At 39.3% G+C, this 18316-nt stretch overlaps 1 protein-coding gene across 4 annotated transcripts in view; it reads right to left on the reverse strand.

The window, feature by feature from the left end:
- The window catches only part of MDN1 (midasin AAA ATPase 1), a 173424-nt gene that overhangs the window by 61669 nt on the left and 93439 nt on the right, over positions 1–18316 (reverse strand). For all 4 annotated transcript variants that reach the window (XM_047734448.1, XM_047734449.1, XM_047734447.1 and 1 more), the window contains exons 41-50: positions 16995–17084; positions 16629–16892; positions 16185–16446; positions 6903–7062; positions 5953–6069; positions 4438–4646; positions 3093–3241; positions 2505–2716; positions 1959–2179; positions 950–1063 (exon numbers count right to left, since the gene is read on the reverse strand). In XM_047734448.1, coding sequence (XP_047590404.1) covers positions 950–1063; positions 1959–2179; positions 2505–2716; positions 3093–3241; positions 4438–4646; positions 5953–6069; positions 6903–7062; positions 16185–16446; positions 16629–16892; positions 16995–17084 — 1798 coding nt within the window. The remainder of the gene's footprint in view (positions 1–949; positions 1064–1958; positions 2180–2504; positions 2717–3092; positions 3242–4437; positions 4647–5952; positions 6070–6902; positions 7063–16184; positions 16447–16628; positions 16893–16994; positions 17085–18316) is intronic.

Here is an 18316-nt window from a genome sequence, read left to right on the forward strand (position 1 = left end):
ATAGCTGAATGGCTATTTCTTTTAACGTTATGGTTTTAAAACTATATTTAAGGCTTTATAACTTTTATTAAGTTTTGTATTTTCTTTTTTTTTTTTTTAAAGATTTTTTATTTATTTGTCAGAGAGAGAGGGAGAGAGAGCGAGCACAGGCAGACAGAATGGCAGGCAGAGGCAGAGGGAGAAGCAGGCTCCCTGACGAGCAAGGAGCCCGATGTGGGACTCGATCCCAGGACGCTGGGATCATGACCTGAGCCGAAGGCAGCTGCTTAACCAACTGAGCCACCCAGGCGTCCCAAGTTTTGTATTTTCTGAAGTAATTCACACTGTATTGTTTACCCATCAAGTCAAAGAGCTCGTAATTTAAAACCTTTTCTCTTGGGGCGCCTGGGTGGCTCAGTGGGTTAAAGCCTCTGCCTTCGGCTCAGGTCATTATCCCAGGGTCCTGGGATCGAGCCCCACATCGGGCTCTCTGCTCAGCAGGGAGCCTCTTTCTCTGCCTGCCTCTCTGACTACTTGTGATCTCTGTCAAATAAATAAATAAAATCTTAAAAAAAAAAAAAAAAAACTTTTCTCTTAACAACTCAGAATGCTCTGAGTTGAAGGGATCCGAGAGATACAAATTTAATTCCCATATTTTTCAAACACAAGCAATAAGTATGGAAGATGGCTCTCAAATGAAAAGCTAGTTTGTGGTTGAGTTGGGACCAGAGACCAGTCTTCCAACTCCTGTGCTCTCCCCATTATGTTGTGTATCATCATCATCTTTCAAAGACTAAAGGAAAAAGGGATGGTTTCAAACAAAGAAGTAGAATTTGCATCTGGATACTGTGAGTCTTCCAAAATACAGTGTTTATTACAGTGGCAGTTCTGACAGGTCTTTTTCCATAGACTTGATGGGACCAGTTTCCTAAACTGTGCTGAGAACTCAAAATCAAATGAGGTGCAGTACCTGTTATATTTGGTTGTAATATTTTGATGACATTACTGACCCCAGCTGAGAGAGAATTTGAGTAAAAATTCCTAAGAGATGCAGCACTGGCTTCCAAAAGAATCTGTATTGATTCTGTGGAGGAAGGAGAAGAAAATGTTAATATTAAAAGTAGAGTTGTCCAAGCAAACTTTTTGCAGTGATGGAAACATCTATAGTTGCACTGTCAGCCACTAGTCATTTGTTAGTAAGCACGTGAAATGTGGCCAGTGCAACTAAGGACTGGATTTTAGATTTTATTTCATTTTAATTAATGTATATTTACATTTCAGTGGCTACCTGTGGCTGGTAGTCCTCATATAGGACAATGCAGATAATATATAAATTCCCTCTATACAATTTTAGACAGATCACATGCACCACACAATATACACATTCCCTGGCTAAGTTCTCACGGATAGAAAGGTTCATGTAAACTCAATTACTTTAGGCAACAAGTTCTACCAACAAATTCCAAGTCCTATACTTTGCAATGCATGCAATGTTGTTATTGTTGGGTTTTCCTCTTAAAATGAAAAAAGTACAAAGAAATTAAGCACGACAACTTAGAGCACTGGAACTGAAATAAGTCTCTTATGCACTTTTAAGGGGAAATGAAGTTACCAAAAGCAACCTTCCCCAGAACGTTCTACAGTAGTACAGCAGCATGTTCAAAAAATAAACAGTAACATAACACTGCACATTCTCCTTTTGGATTTGATAGGAAGGCGCAAGATCCTGAAATGCTAAGGATTACATGGGGGAAAAGTTACTCCTAGAACATATCTAAGGGCAGATATATATGTGCCTTAATTTTTTTTTTTTTTAACAGCTCTGCAAACAATAATGCCAAGTCACAAATTTCTTGCTAGGAGATATCCTCGTGACAATTTTAACAGTGTACTCACAGAATAACAAAGCTACCGAGGCACTAAAATAGCATAAGTGTAAATATATTCACCTATTATACAAATTAAGCTTTTTGACTCACCCAGCCCCTGTGGTATATTCTTGGCTAAATGATAAAGCCATTTAACTCTGAGCATCCAGTCTTGATTGGTTGCTTTTTCTATAAGAAATTTAACAGCCATGGCCAGAACATCTGGTTCATCAATCCAGTGAGTATCCACTTCAACTGAACTGAATTTCAAGCTCTCAGGGTTAGAGGACTGCATAATTTTCTCTAAGTCTGGCAAGGTAAGAGGCTGAATCCTAAAATTCATTTGAAAAATAAGGCAAAGTCAGTAATAGAATCAACTTTCATTTTGTATGTCAAAGAACCAGGAATATAACTTTACAAATATTGGATCCAAGAGGTAAAGGGTAAAGATTAGTCCCCTTCGAAGAAGGACAATTAAAACACATCGAGTGAATAATAATAATAGGGAGCAATGTTACGATGAACAAGGAAACTATGATAGCTAGTTAATAAATGAACACATTAACATTCTGGTCAAATACTTTGGGTCAAGACCACTACCACCAAAAAAAAAAAAGTCAAGATGCCAAAGAGACTCAAACTGAAGGTCTCACTGACCTGGCCCAGCTGCTGGTTTTCAAGCTCATCCTGTTGAGGCAATACACTAAGATCTGTCCATCACTTCGGACTACAGACAAGTGAGAATCTTCCGTAGTAAAGAGAGCTGAAGGCAGAGAATCTGGCCATAGGCCCATGGCAAGAATGGAGTTACTCCAGGTTTCATGTGCTCGCAGAGAAAAAACATGTTTCTCCAGTAAAGCCTGCACAAGCTGGTAAGAGATAAAAACACACGTGGGTGTACAGGCAACATACAAGTGCTATTTCCAGAAACTTGCAGAGTATTAATAGTTTCCCAGCTCTTTGTGATCATCTCATGACAACTCTCATCACAGCCTTCTCTCATCACAGCCTTCATTTTTCAACATTACAAGCTAAATTCCACTTTGATGACAACTAAGTTTCGAAAAAGTATACTTACATTTAACCTATTTTCCAGGAAAGTACTTAGCTAGCAGATCTCTACTAGAGAGTAACAAGTGCTCCACTCTCAGCTCACTAAAGTTACCATCAATAGGAAGAATTTCCTCCACCTAAATAACGTAGAATATTATAACTGAGAAAGCTCTTCCAAACAGTTCTTAGTACCTTCTGGTTTGCTGGTGAATGCTGGGAGCGGACATATGCCTCCCAGCACACTTCAGAAAAGGCTCTGTCTAAACTCAGCCCTCGCTGTAGGTACTGCACAATGAGTAAGGCTGTCTGAATTAGAGTTGAAATAGAGGATGTTGGAGAACCTATAAAAAAAAATTGCCATTTATGAGCAACAGATTCTATAAACTGTCCAATGAAAACAGATAAATTCATCTTCACATCAAACTTCGTTCCACTCAAATCCACCCAATACTTACCCTTAGAAAGCCTTCTAAGTGGAATCTAGGGTCTCAGTAGCAGATTATGGACTTGTGGAAACATTCATATTCCTTCCCTATTCTGCCTCCCCCCCCCCCCTTTCTGGCTGTCAAAAGCATATTGCTGGAAAGTGACAATTACAAGTATGACAAAGCCTGGTCAAATATATCCTTAATCTAAAGCTGATACACACTGAAGTAGCAAAATGAGCATGGCCTCATAAAGGACCATCTGCTTTAAAATCCAACAGAACTACATTGAAACTTCACTGGCTTTGATAAATTACTCAACCTCCCTGAGCCCTATCTATAAAATGAAAACATGCTCTGAAGAACTAATGTGAAGACTAAAAAAGCAACTGACATCGTACCTAACACATAGCAGTTACTTAGTAGATAGCATGTCATTTTTTTATCATTACCTTTGCTATTATTCTTGCCTATTCCTGTATATTTGGACATTTAGAAGAAGTAACACCTGTTTTAAGCAGCCCAAAGTTCTCTCTTTATTCTACCTTCAAAAGACTCAATGACCACCCTACAGATAAGAGGGACAAACTTTACAAATTTTAGTGCTTAAAGCAGTATTCCTCAAAAATAGGGTGTCCGAATGAATCCATCAGAACTACCTGGGAAGCTTCTTTAAAATATTAATTTCTGTGCCTCACCCAGACTTGCTGAACCCAATCTCTTAGGGGGAAGAAGGGCATCAACACATTTACATTTTTAACACACTTTTCTGGTAATTTCTATTTGCATGTATACTAAATTTAAGAACTCCTAGGTTAGGGGCGCCTGAGTGGCTCAGTGGGTTAAGCCTCTGCCTTCGGCTCAGGTCATGATCTCAGGGTCCTGGGATCGAGTCCCACGTCGGGCTCTCTGCTCAGCAGGGAGCCTGCTTCCCCTTCTCTCTCTGCCTGCCTCTCTGCCTACTTGTGATCTCCCTCTCTCTGTCAAATAAATAAAAAATTTAAAAAAAAAAAAAAAAAAAAAAGAACTCCTAGGTTAGCAGTCAAATGGAATAACATAAGAATTTCTAGAAGAATAAAACTCTGCAGAGGCCTAGAAGTCAAGCACCTTACCTACTACAGTGCTTTGGATCTCTGTGTGTAAAGCCAAGAGGCTGTTGCACACACTATCCCCCACCAACCCAAGGCTGTGCAGCAGAACTTTCATATCCAGGTCATCTGGGATGTTCCCATCCCATTCTCCTGAAATGTAGATTTCAAGTCCACGGTTCCTCATAGCTCGGGATATTTCTCCATGAACAGGATCCATTGAGAGAAAAAGTCTAGTAATAGAGTAATTCAAAGAAAAATAAATTAAACTCCCAGTTGCAACCAATGATGTAGTTCAGCAACAATTAGTGAGGGCAAATCCTACATGGTTCCTCTTCAGGGAGCTTATCAAGGGAGATACCACTAACTCAAAGTCTGCTATTTTCACCTGTGTTCTACCTTCTAGTGCCGAAATGCATCAATATAGCAACATCAATTTCTCTAGACCTACTCTCTTTAGGAACTATTGCTTATCCAGTGCACCTTTAAAGCTATCTGAGAATGTTAAAACTCTTATTTTCAGATATTCCCCAAATCAGATAGTGCTAATTCATCATTCTAACGTACCTACAGAGATCAGAAAAGAGAGCAATGTATTCTCCTGAAACAATTACCTTCATATATTCAATGTCTAGCAACACCTCCACCTAGCCGCCTGACATCTCCAACGCTACACAGCGGATTCCCTGCTGACCTTCCCCATGTCAAACCTGCTCCTTTGCCAGTCTTCCCTTTCTCAATAAATGGTTCCCATATTTACCCAATTACTCAAGCCAAAAATACAGGTAAAATCCTTGCTGCTTCTTTTTTTCAACCCACACATCCATCAGCAAATCCCATTCATATGGCCATCCTAGTCTAAGCTATCACATACCTTACCTGAACGACTGGAAAGACTCATGTTCAGTCTCCTGCTTCTACCCTTTAGCCCCAACCCACTGCAAGGACCTTGCCTCTGTTTATTTTTTTATTATTTCATTTTTTAAAGTAATCTTTGTGGGGCGCCTGGGTGGCTCCGTGGGTTAATTCTCTGCCTTCGGCTCAGGTCATGATCCCAGGGTCCTGGGATCGAGCCCCGCATTGGGCTCTCTGCTCAGCAGGGAGCCTGCTTCCCCCTCTCTCTCTGCCTGCCTCTCTGCCTACTTGTGATCACTCTCTGTCAAATAAATAAAGAAAATAAAATAAAATAAAGGGGAAGTCAAGCTGTGTGAACTTATAAGTAAAATTATTTTTAAAAATTAAAAAAAAAAAAAAAAGTAAGCTTTGTGCCCAATGTGGAGCCTGAACTCACAACCCTGAGATCAAGAGTCACATGCTCTACCTACTGAGACAGCCAGGAGCCCCCTCTTGTTTACTGATGAGCTCCAGAGTCTGGCAAATAGCAAAGCCACCATAAATATGTGTTAACTGAATCAATAAGTAGGTGAACATACTTATGACTGGATGCATAAATATAACATGTAAGAAGGTCCTACTGAATGTCCACCTCTCCTACTAAGGGAGTCAGATTCTTAGAAGAAAGTTAAGAGGCACAAATACCTGAAATTGGGATTTGGTGTTATGGTGGGAGTGGATCCATCTATCATTCCTCTCTCACTAAGAGTGAGAACACCTCCAGGTTCAAGCAAAGCATTCAAACGATCCAGCACTGATGGGCTGCACAAAGAATTCAAATACAATGGTGACAGACTGACATGCTACACTGGTTCTACTTTTCCTTGCACAGGCTTCCCACTGTTCCCAACCCATGTCCTCCTTCAGCATGGACCACTCCCCCATATAGAACTGTGCTCGCTCTCTCCCCGTCCATCCCCCTTTTCTCTCCCCAAGGCATGTTGCCCAGAGATTCATACACAGTAAATATACAAAATATTTGTTCCACGATTAAATAAATTAAGGAAAATTGTCCCATGATATAGCTCTTTCTTTTCTCTTTCCCCTTCCATCTCCCCAACTTCCCAACATTACCAAATCAATCTGAAGGCAACTGGATTTCAATTCAAACATTCTGAAAAACGCTCCAGGTAGAGAAACCCATCATTGGACCTGGAGTAGTTTCTATTATGCCGTGTGTTATGGCAGTTTTATGTTATCTCTGTCCTTACTTTAGAATCAAAGCAAGACACACTGATGCACACTTACTACATGTCTGCCCTGTAAAAGATCCTCCATTTCAAAAATCTGCCCTCAAGAATGCCCCTAACAAAAAGAGTATTTTTGATGTTAAATAAAAAGGTCTACCTCAAAAATGGTTGGAAAAGTAATCCAATTCTGTTAGCCTTCAATTTAGCTCAAAACAGTCAGACAGAACTAAAATCTTGCAGCTAATGACAACTACCTTCGTTCTCAACAGGCATCAGCCTACAGAATATGGTTGAGGATACATTTCTAGCTAACAATGGGTTCAAAATGCCAGACGTCCAGCTAGGGTTCTACTTTGACAAGCATATCCCAAATTTCAATCTTGTGATTAAGCAGAAGGTCCTTACTTGCAAAAGTTAACATTGTCCATCAAAAGCCAATCTCCAGACTTCAGAGCCTGAACCAACACGCTGTCAACCCATTCAAATGTGCCACGGCTGCGGCCACTGGTGGACTGCAGAAGCTTCACCCCAAAATTTCGGAACTCTTCCACAAGTTTGGCAAACTCTGAAATGTCAGCCACAGCACTTAATTTCAAACCATGGCAATAAAAAAAAAAAGAAAAAAAGAAAAACAAACAAAAACCCCTAAGAGTTTATTAAAAGAAAACTGGAAACTTCAGGCCAAGTTCTAAAAGTTTTGTAATGAACTATAAATAAAGGTTTCTGGTTTTGTTTTAACAAAACAAGTTAAAAAAAAATTAGGTCTGGTAGCAGAAAATACTTTTTAATGGCTTTTTTTTAAAGATTTTTTTTAATTTATTTATTTGACAGAGAGAAATCACAAGTAGGCAGAGAGGCAGGCAGAGAGAGAGGAGGAAGCAGGCTCCCTGCTGAGCAGAAAGCCCGATGTGGGGCTTGAACCCAGGACCTGGGATCATGACCTGAGCCGAAGGCAGCGGCTTAACCCACTGAGCCACCCAGGCGCCCCTTTAATGGCTTTTTGAATTAATGGGTAGGTAGAGGTGACTCAAAGGTGACAGAAAAGGTAAATACTCTTGGTTACAGTTTCTCAAATGGCACAAGGAGAATAATGTCTTCCACCTATTACTGCATTTTTATCACATGAAAGGGCAGTAAAAGTTGGCACAATGAAAATCAATGTCATTAAACCAGGCTTTCTTCCTAAAGACCATATCATAGGATTATAGTAACAACTGCTATTTATTTGCTTAGTGCTTTATAGTTTATATAGTCCATCCCTAGAAATTTTTCAACTGTTCTTTTTTATTGGAAACTGCCTTATGACCCTTACTCTTATCACAAAGCATATTGCACTGGATCCCATGAGGAATAAGGGTTCGACTTTATCTCCATGGCTAACAACTAAAAAACTATACAAAATATTTGAAACAGCTGCTTCCAGCACGGCACAGGGCTGTGGTACCTGAAGAAAGAAAGCCCTGTAAGTGTCCTCAGTTTCTGCCTGGAAGCAATTTCTGAATTGCAAAGCAGGAGAGGGAACTTTCAAACATACCACAGAGATCTCACTGATTTGAGTGGACAGACTGGAACTCAGGGAGGCCAAGACAACTAGAGTGAAGGGCAAAGCACTCGAGATGAAGGAGCTACTCGCAGAGCTCCAGAAACCTAGATAAGGGCCTCTGAAGTCTTGGGCTAAGTAACAGTCTGCATGTGCAGGTAAAAGGTGAGGCTCCACAAGGATGGGAAAACTCGCAAGGAAAGGACAATTGCCGGGGAGTTATGATTGGAAAATTCCCAGAGTTCATACAAGACTGAGTATCCCTCCAGTTCCCACCAGCCACACTAAAAAGATGCCACTGAATACACAGGCCATTCAGCAGAGAGCCTAAATAGTGAGGTTAATCTCAGGGCGCCTGGGTGGCTCAGTCAGTTAAGCATCTGCCTTCAGTTTGGGTCATGATCCCAGGGTCCTGGGATGGAGCCCTATATCAGGCTCCCTGCTCGTGGGGAGCCTGCTTCTCCCTCTCCCTCTCCCTCTGTCTGCCACTTCCCCTGCTTGTGCACTGTCAAATAAATAAATAAAATCTTTATTAAAAAAAAAAAAAAAGTGGGGTTAACCTAGCCCTAAAGTAAAGGTTACTCTGAACTGACCTTAAAAAGCTTGAAATTAAGCTTGAAAATATCAAAATGATCTGGTTCAACATGGCAGTGTAGGAAGATCCTGAACTCACCCTACCCCCACGGACACACTGAATCGACAGCTACATATGGGACAACTTCCTCTAAGAAAATCCTGAGGTCTGGTTGAGTAACAACTACATAGCAGGCAAATGGAGGGGGGAAAAAACAAAACAAAACAAAAAACTACCTGCTACACTGAAGCAGGTAGGAAAGGCTGAAAAATAATCTCACCATAAACCCCCACCAGCATGCTGTGACCCACAACTGGGAAGGACCTGAAAACCTGGAACTTTTCACTATGGAGCAAATGGTTTGAACCACACAACAGAAATCACAACTTTTTTTTTTTTTTTTTTTTAAGATTTTACTTACTTATTTGACAGAGAGAGACACAGCGAGACATCGGACAAAGAAAGACACAGTGAGAGAGGGAACACAAGCAGGGGGAGAGGGAGAAGCAGGCTTCCCACTGAGCAAGGAGCCCGATGTGGGGCTTGATCCCAGGACCCTGATCATATTCCGAGCCAAAGGCAGACACACAACAACTGAGCCACCCAGGTGCCCCAGGAATCCCAACTTTTAAAACATGTGCCTGAAAGGCAAGCCTTCAAAACATCTATCTTCTAAAAACAACAGGGCTTGCATCCCAGGAGCACAAGACTAATCAGAGAAAGGGCTCACACACTCAGACTCCACCCCAGGGCCCAGCTCAGAGGCAACCAATTGCACCCAGATTTAAAGTGAAAGAGGCTCACCTCCTTGCATTAAAGACACAACCTCAAGAGCAGGCATCTAATATAACATATACATCCTAGAGCCTGCTGGACCACTCTCCAGGGAAGAAGACTGACAGGTGTCATCTTTGTGCTCTTCCTCTGTGGATCTCAGAAGCACCAGTACCTCCCAGAAAGCCTTTTACATAAATCTCGGACCCTAATTTTTTTTTTTTAAGATTTTATTTGTTTATTTGACAGACAGAGATCACAAGTAGGCAGAGAAGCAGGCAGAGAGAGAGGAGGAAGCAGGCTCCCCGCTGAACAGAGCTCGACGCAGAGCTCCATCCCAGGACCCTGGAATCACGACCTGAGCCGAAGGCAGAGGCTTTAACCCACTGACCCACCCAGGCAGCCCATCGGGCCCTAATTTTTATAGTTACTACCCAGAGATGCCTTGGAGCTTGAGTTCCTGATCCCATGGGACTATAATAAATCAGTGTCACCCAGTGCTGTGAACTATGTAAGTCTGATGAATCACAGACCTGTACCCCTGAAACAAAAATACATTTACATTTTATGTTTAAAAAAATAAAAAATAGGGGCACCTGAGTGGCTCAGTGGGTTAAAGCCTCTGCCTTCGGCTCAGGTCATGATCCCAGGGTCCTGGGATCGAGCCCCACATCGGGCTCTCTGCTCAGCGGGGAGCCTGCTTCCTCCTTTCTCTCTCTCTGCCTGCCTCTCTGCCTACTTGTGATCTCTGTCAAATAAATAAATAAAATCTTTAAAATAAATAAATAAATCAGTGTCACCCAGAAAGGAGATAAAGTTGGTAAATTCTACCATTCAAAAAGAATAATTATTCATCTTTCTTGAACAACTCTTCTTTCTTTTCTTTTTTTTTTTTTGAGGCAGAGAGAGAGCATGAGCAGAGAAAAGGGTCAGAGAGAGAGGGAAAAGCAGACTCTCTGCTGAGCAGGGAGCCCGACACAGGGCTTGATCCCAGACCCTGAGATCATGAATTAAGCCAAAGGCAGACGTTTAACCAACTGAGCCATCCAGCCACCCAGGCACCCCTCTCAAAACACTTCCACAAAAAAAAAAAGAAAGAAAGAAAGAAAAAAAAATAAGAAGAGGAAGAAGAAAAGGGAACTTTTCCAAACTCACTTTATAAAGTCAGCATTACCCTGATACCAAAACTAGACAAGGATGCCGCAGGAAAATTTCAGCCTGGCTGGCTCAGTTGGTAGAGTACGCAATTCTTTTTTTTTTTTTTTTTTTTTAAGATTTTGTTTATTTATTTGACAGAGAGAGATCACAAGCAGGCAGAGAGGCAGGCGGGGGTGGGGGGAGCAGGCTCCCTGCTGTGCAGAGAGCCCAACGCAGGGCTTGATCCCAGGACCCTGAGATCATGACCTGAGCCAAAGGCAGGGGCTTAACCCACTGAGCCACCCAGGTCTCCCCAGAGTATGCAATTCTTGATCTGAGGGTCATGAGTTCAAGCCTGATATTGGGCATCGAACCTACTTAAAAAAAAAAAATTATAGACTAATTTTACTGATAAACATAGATCCAAAAATTCTCAACGAAACAATCAGCAAACTAAATTCAACAATAGAGCAAAAAGAACACACATTATGATCAAGTGGGATTTATTCCAGGGATATAAGAATGGTTCACTATCTGCAAATCAATGTGATACCACACAGTAACAAAGTGAAAGATAAAAATCATATGATTATTTCAGTAGATGCAGAAAAAGCACTTGACAAAATTCAACATCCATTCATGATTAAAAAAACCTCTTAATATAAAAGTGGGTATAGGGGGGCCTGGGTGGCTCAGCGGGTTAAGGCCTCTGCCTTCAGCTCAGGTCGTGATTGGATCAAGCCCCACATCGGGCTCTCTGCTCGGCAGGGAGCCTGCTTCCTCCTCTCTCTCTGCCTGCCTCTCTGCCTACTTGTGATCTCCGTCTGTCAAATAAATAAATAAAAAATCTTAAAAAAAAAAAGTGGGTATAGACGGAATATGCATCAACATAATAAAAGCTATATATGGCAAGCTTACAGATAACATCATTACTTAACAATGAAAACCTGAAAGCATTTTCTCTGAGATCAGGAACAGGACAAGAATGTCTACTCTCTCCATTTTATTCAAAACAATAATGGAATTCCAGGCCAGAGCAATTAGGAGAGAAAAATAAGAGGCAACCGAACTAGAAAGGAAAATTGTCACTATCTGCAAATGACATAACACTACCTACAGAAAACCCTACACACACACACACACACACACACACACACAGAATAAATAAATTGAGTGAAGTTGCAGGATACAAGATCAATATACAAAAAACCATTGTGTTTCTATACACTAATAAACTATCAGAAAGTGCAACTGAAACAATCACATTTACACTCACATAAAAAAAAATACCTAGGAATAAATTTAACCAAGGAGGTGAAAGATCATGTTGGAAACTCTAAGACATTAAGAAACTGATGAAGACATAAATAAATGGATAGATATTCCCTGTTCATGGGCTGGACGAATATTGTTAAAATGTCCATACTATCCAAAGCAATATACAGATTAAATATAATCCCTATCAAAATTCCAGTGTATTTTTCATCAAAATAGAACAAATAAGGCTAAAATTTGTATGGAACCACAGAAGACCCAAATAGCCAGGGCAATCTTAAAGAACAAAGCTGGAGGCATTGGGTTCCCTTATTTCAAACCATATTTCAAAGCTAAGGTAATTAAAACAGCATGATACTGGCATCAGAACAGACACATACATCAGTGAAACAGAAAAGAGAGCCCAGAAATAAACCCACACATATATGGTCAATTAATTTACAACAAGGGAACCAAGAATACACAATGAGGAAAGGAAAATCTCTTCAATTAAAAAGAGTTCTGGGGGAATTAGCTAGCCACATACGAGAGAATAAAACTGTACCATTTGTCCTATACTACATACAAAAGTTCAAAATGGATTAAAGACTTGAATGAAAGACCTGAGACCATAAAACTCCTAGAAGAAAATGTAAGTGGTAAGTTCCTTGACACAGATCTTGGTGATGATCTTTTTAAATGTGACACCAAAACCAAAAATAAACAAGTAGGACTATATCAAACTAAAATGTTTTGGAACAACAAGGGAACCATCAACAAAATGAAAGGGCAATCAATCTACTGAATGGGAGAAAATTTTTGCAAGTCATATATCCGATAAGGGGATATCTTATTGGATATATGGACATCTAATATCCAAAAAATATATATAACTCCTATATCTCAATGGCAAAATTACAAGCAAACCCATTAAAAACTGGGCAGAGGGTCTAAACAGACATTTTTCTGAAGACCTATAGATAGCCAACAGGTACATGAAAAGATGCTCATAATAATTGAGGGAAATAGAAATCAAAACTAGAATAAGAGATCATCTTACACCTATTAGAATGGCTATTATCAAATAAGAAATAACAAGTGTTCACAAGCATGTGGAGAAAAGGGAACCCTTGTGCACTACTTGTGAGAAAGTAAATTTGTATAGCCACTATGGAAAACAGTACAGAAGTTCCTCAAAAAACTAAAAATGGGGACGCCTGGGTGGCTCAGTGGGTTAAGGCCTCTGCCTTTGGCTCAGGTCCTGATCTCAGGGTCCTGGGATCAAGCCCCACGTCGGGCTCTCTGGTCAGTGCAGAGCCTGCTTCCTCCTCTCTCTTGCTGTCTGCCTCTCTGCCTATCTGTGATCTTTGTCTGTCAAATAAATAAATAAAGTCTTAAAAAAAAAAAACAAACTAAAAATGGAACTACATATGATCCAGCAATTCCACCTCAGGGTATTTAGCCTAAGAAAATGAAAACACTAACTTGAAAAGGTATCTGCACCACCATGTTCACTACAGGACTGTTTATAATAGCCAAGATATGGCAACAACCTAATTGTCTATTACAGATAAATGGATAAAGAAATTGTGATATATATATATATATATACATACACATATATATATAATGGAATATTATTTAGCCATATAAAAAATATTATTTAGCCATATAAAAGAATGAAATCTTGCCATCTGTGACAACATGGATGGACTTCAAGAACATTATGCTAAATGAACTAAGTCAGAGCAAGACCAATACCATATGATCTCTCTTATATGTAAGATCTTAAACAAAAGACAAGCTTCTGGATAGAGAGAACAGATTGGAGTTTGAGGGAGTTGGGGGTGGGGGGGGAGAAATGGGTGAACTGTTGCACTTTTTTTTTTTTCAGTCTAAATAGATCAAATAAAAATGCAAGATCAAACTAATCCACAAAGTCCAGAAGTCTTTAAAGAAATACAGCTGACCCTTAAAAAACAAAAGGGATAAGGGGCCTAAATTCTCCCCAAGCACTCAAAAATCCACATACAACTTTTGATTCCTCAAAAACCTAACTACTAATAGCCACCTTACCAATAAGTCAATTAATACACTATGTACATCGTATATACTATATACTATATTCTTACAATAAAGCTAAAGAAAATTTTAAAAATTGTAAGGAAAATACATTTACAGTACTGTACATCTATTTACTGGAAAAAAAACCCACATGTAAGTGGACCCATGCAGTTCAAACCTATGTGTTCAAGGATCAACAAAAATGCAGGACTAAGCCAACTTAATTCAAAATTTCCAGCATCCAATCAAAATTACTAGACACACAAAGAAAATATGACTTATAACCAGGAGAAAAATCAATAGAACACATCCAGAAATCACAGATGATGAAATTAGCAGAAAAAGATGTTAATATAGCTAGTATAAAAAAGCACAAGCTTTTAAGATACATATATTCTATTTCTCCTGTTCACAATTTAACACTCATACATCTTCATGGTAACGTTAAAAGATATAAAAGTTTAAAGAGAAAATATATTTTGACCAAAAATAAAGTAGAAAAAGTGCTTCAGACTCACCTTTTCTCGCTATAATATCCCTAAGAAATTACTCAGTATGAAAGTAAATCCTAAATAAAAAAGCAGTATTTAGAATGAGCTATGAGAACTTACTCTAAATATTTAAATTTAAACTGAAAGATATAAAGAAGCACTAGACTGAAGGCTTTAAGATCAGAGGATCAGATCCAAAACCTGGTTTGGATACTTCGTAACTGTACGACAGTGAGCACATCATTTAACCTTTATGAGCATCCACGTCCAGAAGCATAAAACAGAGATAATCTTTCATTGTAATGCAGTGGTGTTGCAAGATTTAAAAGTAAATATTTTAGGGGCGCCTGGGTGGCTCAGTGGGTTAAGCCGCTGCCTTCGGCTCAGGTCATGATCCCAGGTCCTGGGTTCGAGCCCCACATCGGGCTTTCTGCTCAGCAGGGAGCCTGCTTCCTCCTCTCTCTCTGCCTGCCTCTCTGCCTACTTGTGATTTCTCTCTGTCAAATAAATAAATAAAAGATCTTAAAAAAAAAAAAAAAGTAAATATTTTATATAGGGCCTACCACCCAGTTGGAATTCAGAGCTCAATGGTGAGTTTTACAATACCCATCTTTAAAATATATATAAAGTAATGTATAACTTCATTAATTATCTCTAACAAATTTGAGTGAATGAGGAAAGGATTTCAAATCTAAATAGTGAGCTTGAATTGGGAAGTGACAAATCAACGATAAAATCATTCTCAGGGCACCTGGGTGGATCAGTCGTTAAGCCTCTGCTTTCAGCTCAGGTCATGATCCCAGGATCCTGGGAATCCAGCCCCGCACTGGGATCCCTGCTCAGCGGGAAGCCTGCTTCTCCCTCTCCCACTCCCCCTGCTTGAGTTCCCTCTGTTGCTATATCTATGTCAAATAAATAAATAAAATCTTTAAAATAAATAAATAAATAAAATCATTCTCCTGCCTAAGAAAGTAAACTATCTGACCCACAGCTACAGATACATTGTTTATAGAGCTAGAACAGAGGTGTCTCATTTCTTTATCTCTAAGGAAGCAACCCTTTGTAACCAGTTACAAACAGACTTTGGAAAGAAAAGATGCCAATCATAGTGACTGACACAACCTATGAGCCTTTAATCTTCCCTAATAGCATGCTCATCATCACCCAGAAAAATGCACCACAAAATTCGAGAAGTTTTCATGTTAAGTGAAGAATTTCTTCCACTTTCTATACAAAATTAATAAACAAATCCTAACAATCAATGTAGACTGCTATTCTCCCATTTAAAATGTTTAATTTCTTGGGATGCCCAGGTACTCAGTTGTTCAAATGTCTACCTTCAGCTCAGGTCAGGATCTCAGGGTCCTGGGATCAAGCCCCACATTGGGCTCCCTGCTCAGCATGAAGTCTGCGTATCCCTCTCCCTCTGCCGCTCCCCCCACCCCTACACCTGCTCTCTCTCTCAAGAGCACTCTTTCTCACTCTCTCTCAAATAATTTAAAATAAAATAGAATGTTTAATTTCCTGAGAAATTAGTTTTAAAAGCCAACAAAAAAATAAAACCAGCTTTACATGCAAATGATTTACCATTATAGCTGATTACACACAATATACACCATCAAGCTCACTAACCAATTTCTTTGTTTTTGCTTTGTTTAGGGTCATCAATTCTGAATTACTTTACACTAGCTTCATTTTACTTTCTAAAACAAAGACTTTCAAGTTTTGTTAATAACTATTACATTAGTAAAAAAATTACAGATATTACCTTACAATCATATTACTACCTATATATGGACACTATATGGACAATGCTACATATATATCTGATACACACATCCAAACACACACACCTGCCTTAGAGTAGGAATTGATTTTATTGTTGAGTCGCTGCATGAGCAATAATACTGCTTCCAGCTTGTTGACAATCTCCATTGTGATACCTTTACCACCATCTCCAAGACACTTGGGCTTATAGGTCAGAACGAAGTGACTCCAGGCTCGTAGCACTACTTCTGCATCATCAGCACTGACAAGGAGGCTGTCTCTTAACAGTGCCCTTACAGTGCCCTCCACCTTTTCTAGAAGCTGCCTCCATGGCCGCGTAAGATCAACCTGAAATTTCCAGAGCACAAACTCATCATAGCCACTGGCTAGAGTCAAAAGAATACTCTTTTAAATTAAGAAACGAAAAACAAAAAACAAAAAACTACTTGTAGTCACCAACACAAAAGACCATCAGTCAGACCACTGCATTATATGTGTTTTGCCCAAAAAAGTGAAGACAGACCATTTACCTGCTCAAATCCACCCAGAAGTTCTGTAGTGTCCATTGCACTGTTCATAGCCATGATCTTTAATGTGTGACCAGTAAGGTGTGCCAGAAGCTGAACCAGGCTACTCTTGCCCACAGAGGCTGGCCCCACGAGGATGACCATCCAGCTCATCTGCACACACTTCATAATAGATTCCAGAGACCGTAATGACTGGTGCAGAAGTGATAGGGGACGGCGGGACAGGAGAGGAATGTAACTGCCACGGGAAAGGACTGAGTAGCCCAGCTGAAAAAGACATGCCAATGAGATTTCACAAGTGTGTCTGATTGTGGGAACAGAGGAAATCAAAGGAAAATGTAAAATAGAGGATATTCCTACATGCCTCACCTGAACATCATAGGGAGTGATGTGAAATAGTCTGGTTCCCATGTATGGGTTGGAACTTGAATTAAACACATCCTTGAATACAGCAATGACCTAAATGAGGACAATACAATTAAAGCACAAACCACTCCAGCAAATTCTAGCTAAACCTTCTAGATAACATGCACATCAAGGGTCAGAACACTGTGAGTGAACACTAGTCACAATTTCCTTATCCTTTTGAATTTTCTCTTATAAACTTCCTCTTACAGATTACATTAAATCTTGAGGATGAAAACAAACTGGAACCCAAGCAAAGAACAGTCATCTAATCTCAAACTATTTGAGAATCCAGTTGAGAATGTATCATAAATTAAAGTCATGGATATTACGGCAAATCTACACATGAAAAAATCAATCTGCTTTCATCATCCAAGATATCACCTAAAAAAGCAAAAGAGAATAGTAGCCTGAAGATTATAAAGAACACTGACAATTTCGTGAGCACCTACTATGTGCCAAATGTTGTAGACATGCTTTAATAGATTATTCTGATCCTTACAGCCTTGCAAAATAGATATCATTTCCACTTTATAGATATGGATAATAGAATTCAGGAGAGTAATAAGGATTTACTAATGGTTAGTAGGTGATTTTTAAATCTAAGCCAGTCTCACTCCAAAACACCATTTTAGCCTAAGTTATTTATATAGAATGACAACCAATGCTAGTTATCTGATTATTTATATTCAGTTATCCCTTCCTTATTAGAAATACAATTAGAAAACTTGCCATTAGTCCTACTTCTTTTCTGGATTTCTTTTTAAGAGGAGTTGGGGCAGAGGAAAAAGCTAAGGGTGTATACAATACACTAATTTAGCCCAGAGCAGCAGGAAAAATTCCAGCCACCCACAATATGTATACCAAGTTGCATGTTTCTAACAAAGCAGTAATACTCATATTAATCACTGTACAATGGACTTTAGTCAGAAGATAAAAATAATATTATAAAATAAGTTCTAGGAATAGAATGTATGGCATGGTGACTATAGTCAATAATACTGTATTGCATTATTTGAAAATTGCTAAGAGAACAGATTTTAAAGTTGCCATCAAAAGAAAAAGTCTTTTGTACTATGTAAGGTTATGTGTGTTAGACTTACTGCAGTGATCGTTTCACAATGTATACAAATACTGAATCATTGTGTGTACACCTGAAAATGGTATGTTGAATGCCAATTATACCTCAACTAAAAAAATTAATGAATTTGAGAAATATCAGGAAAAAAGTAATAAAGATAAAATCATTATCAGTACCAAACCTTGATGAGGAGTCAAAAAGCAGC

The sequence above is a fragment of the Lutra lutra genome, chromosome 6 (genome assembly GCF_902655055.1).
Source record: "Lutra lutra chromosome 6, mLutLut1.2, whole genome shotgun sequence".
NCBI lineage: Eukaryota > Metazoa > Chordata > Mammalia > Carnivora > Mustelidae > Lutra > Lutra lutra.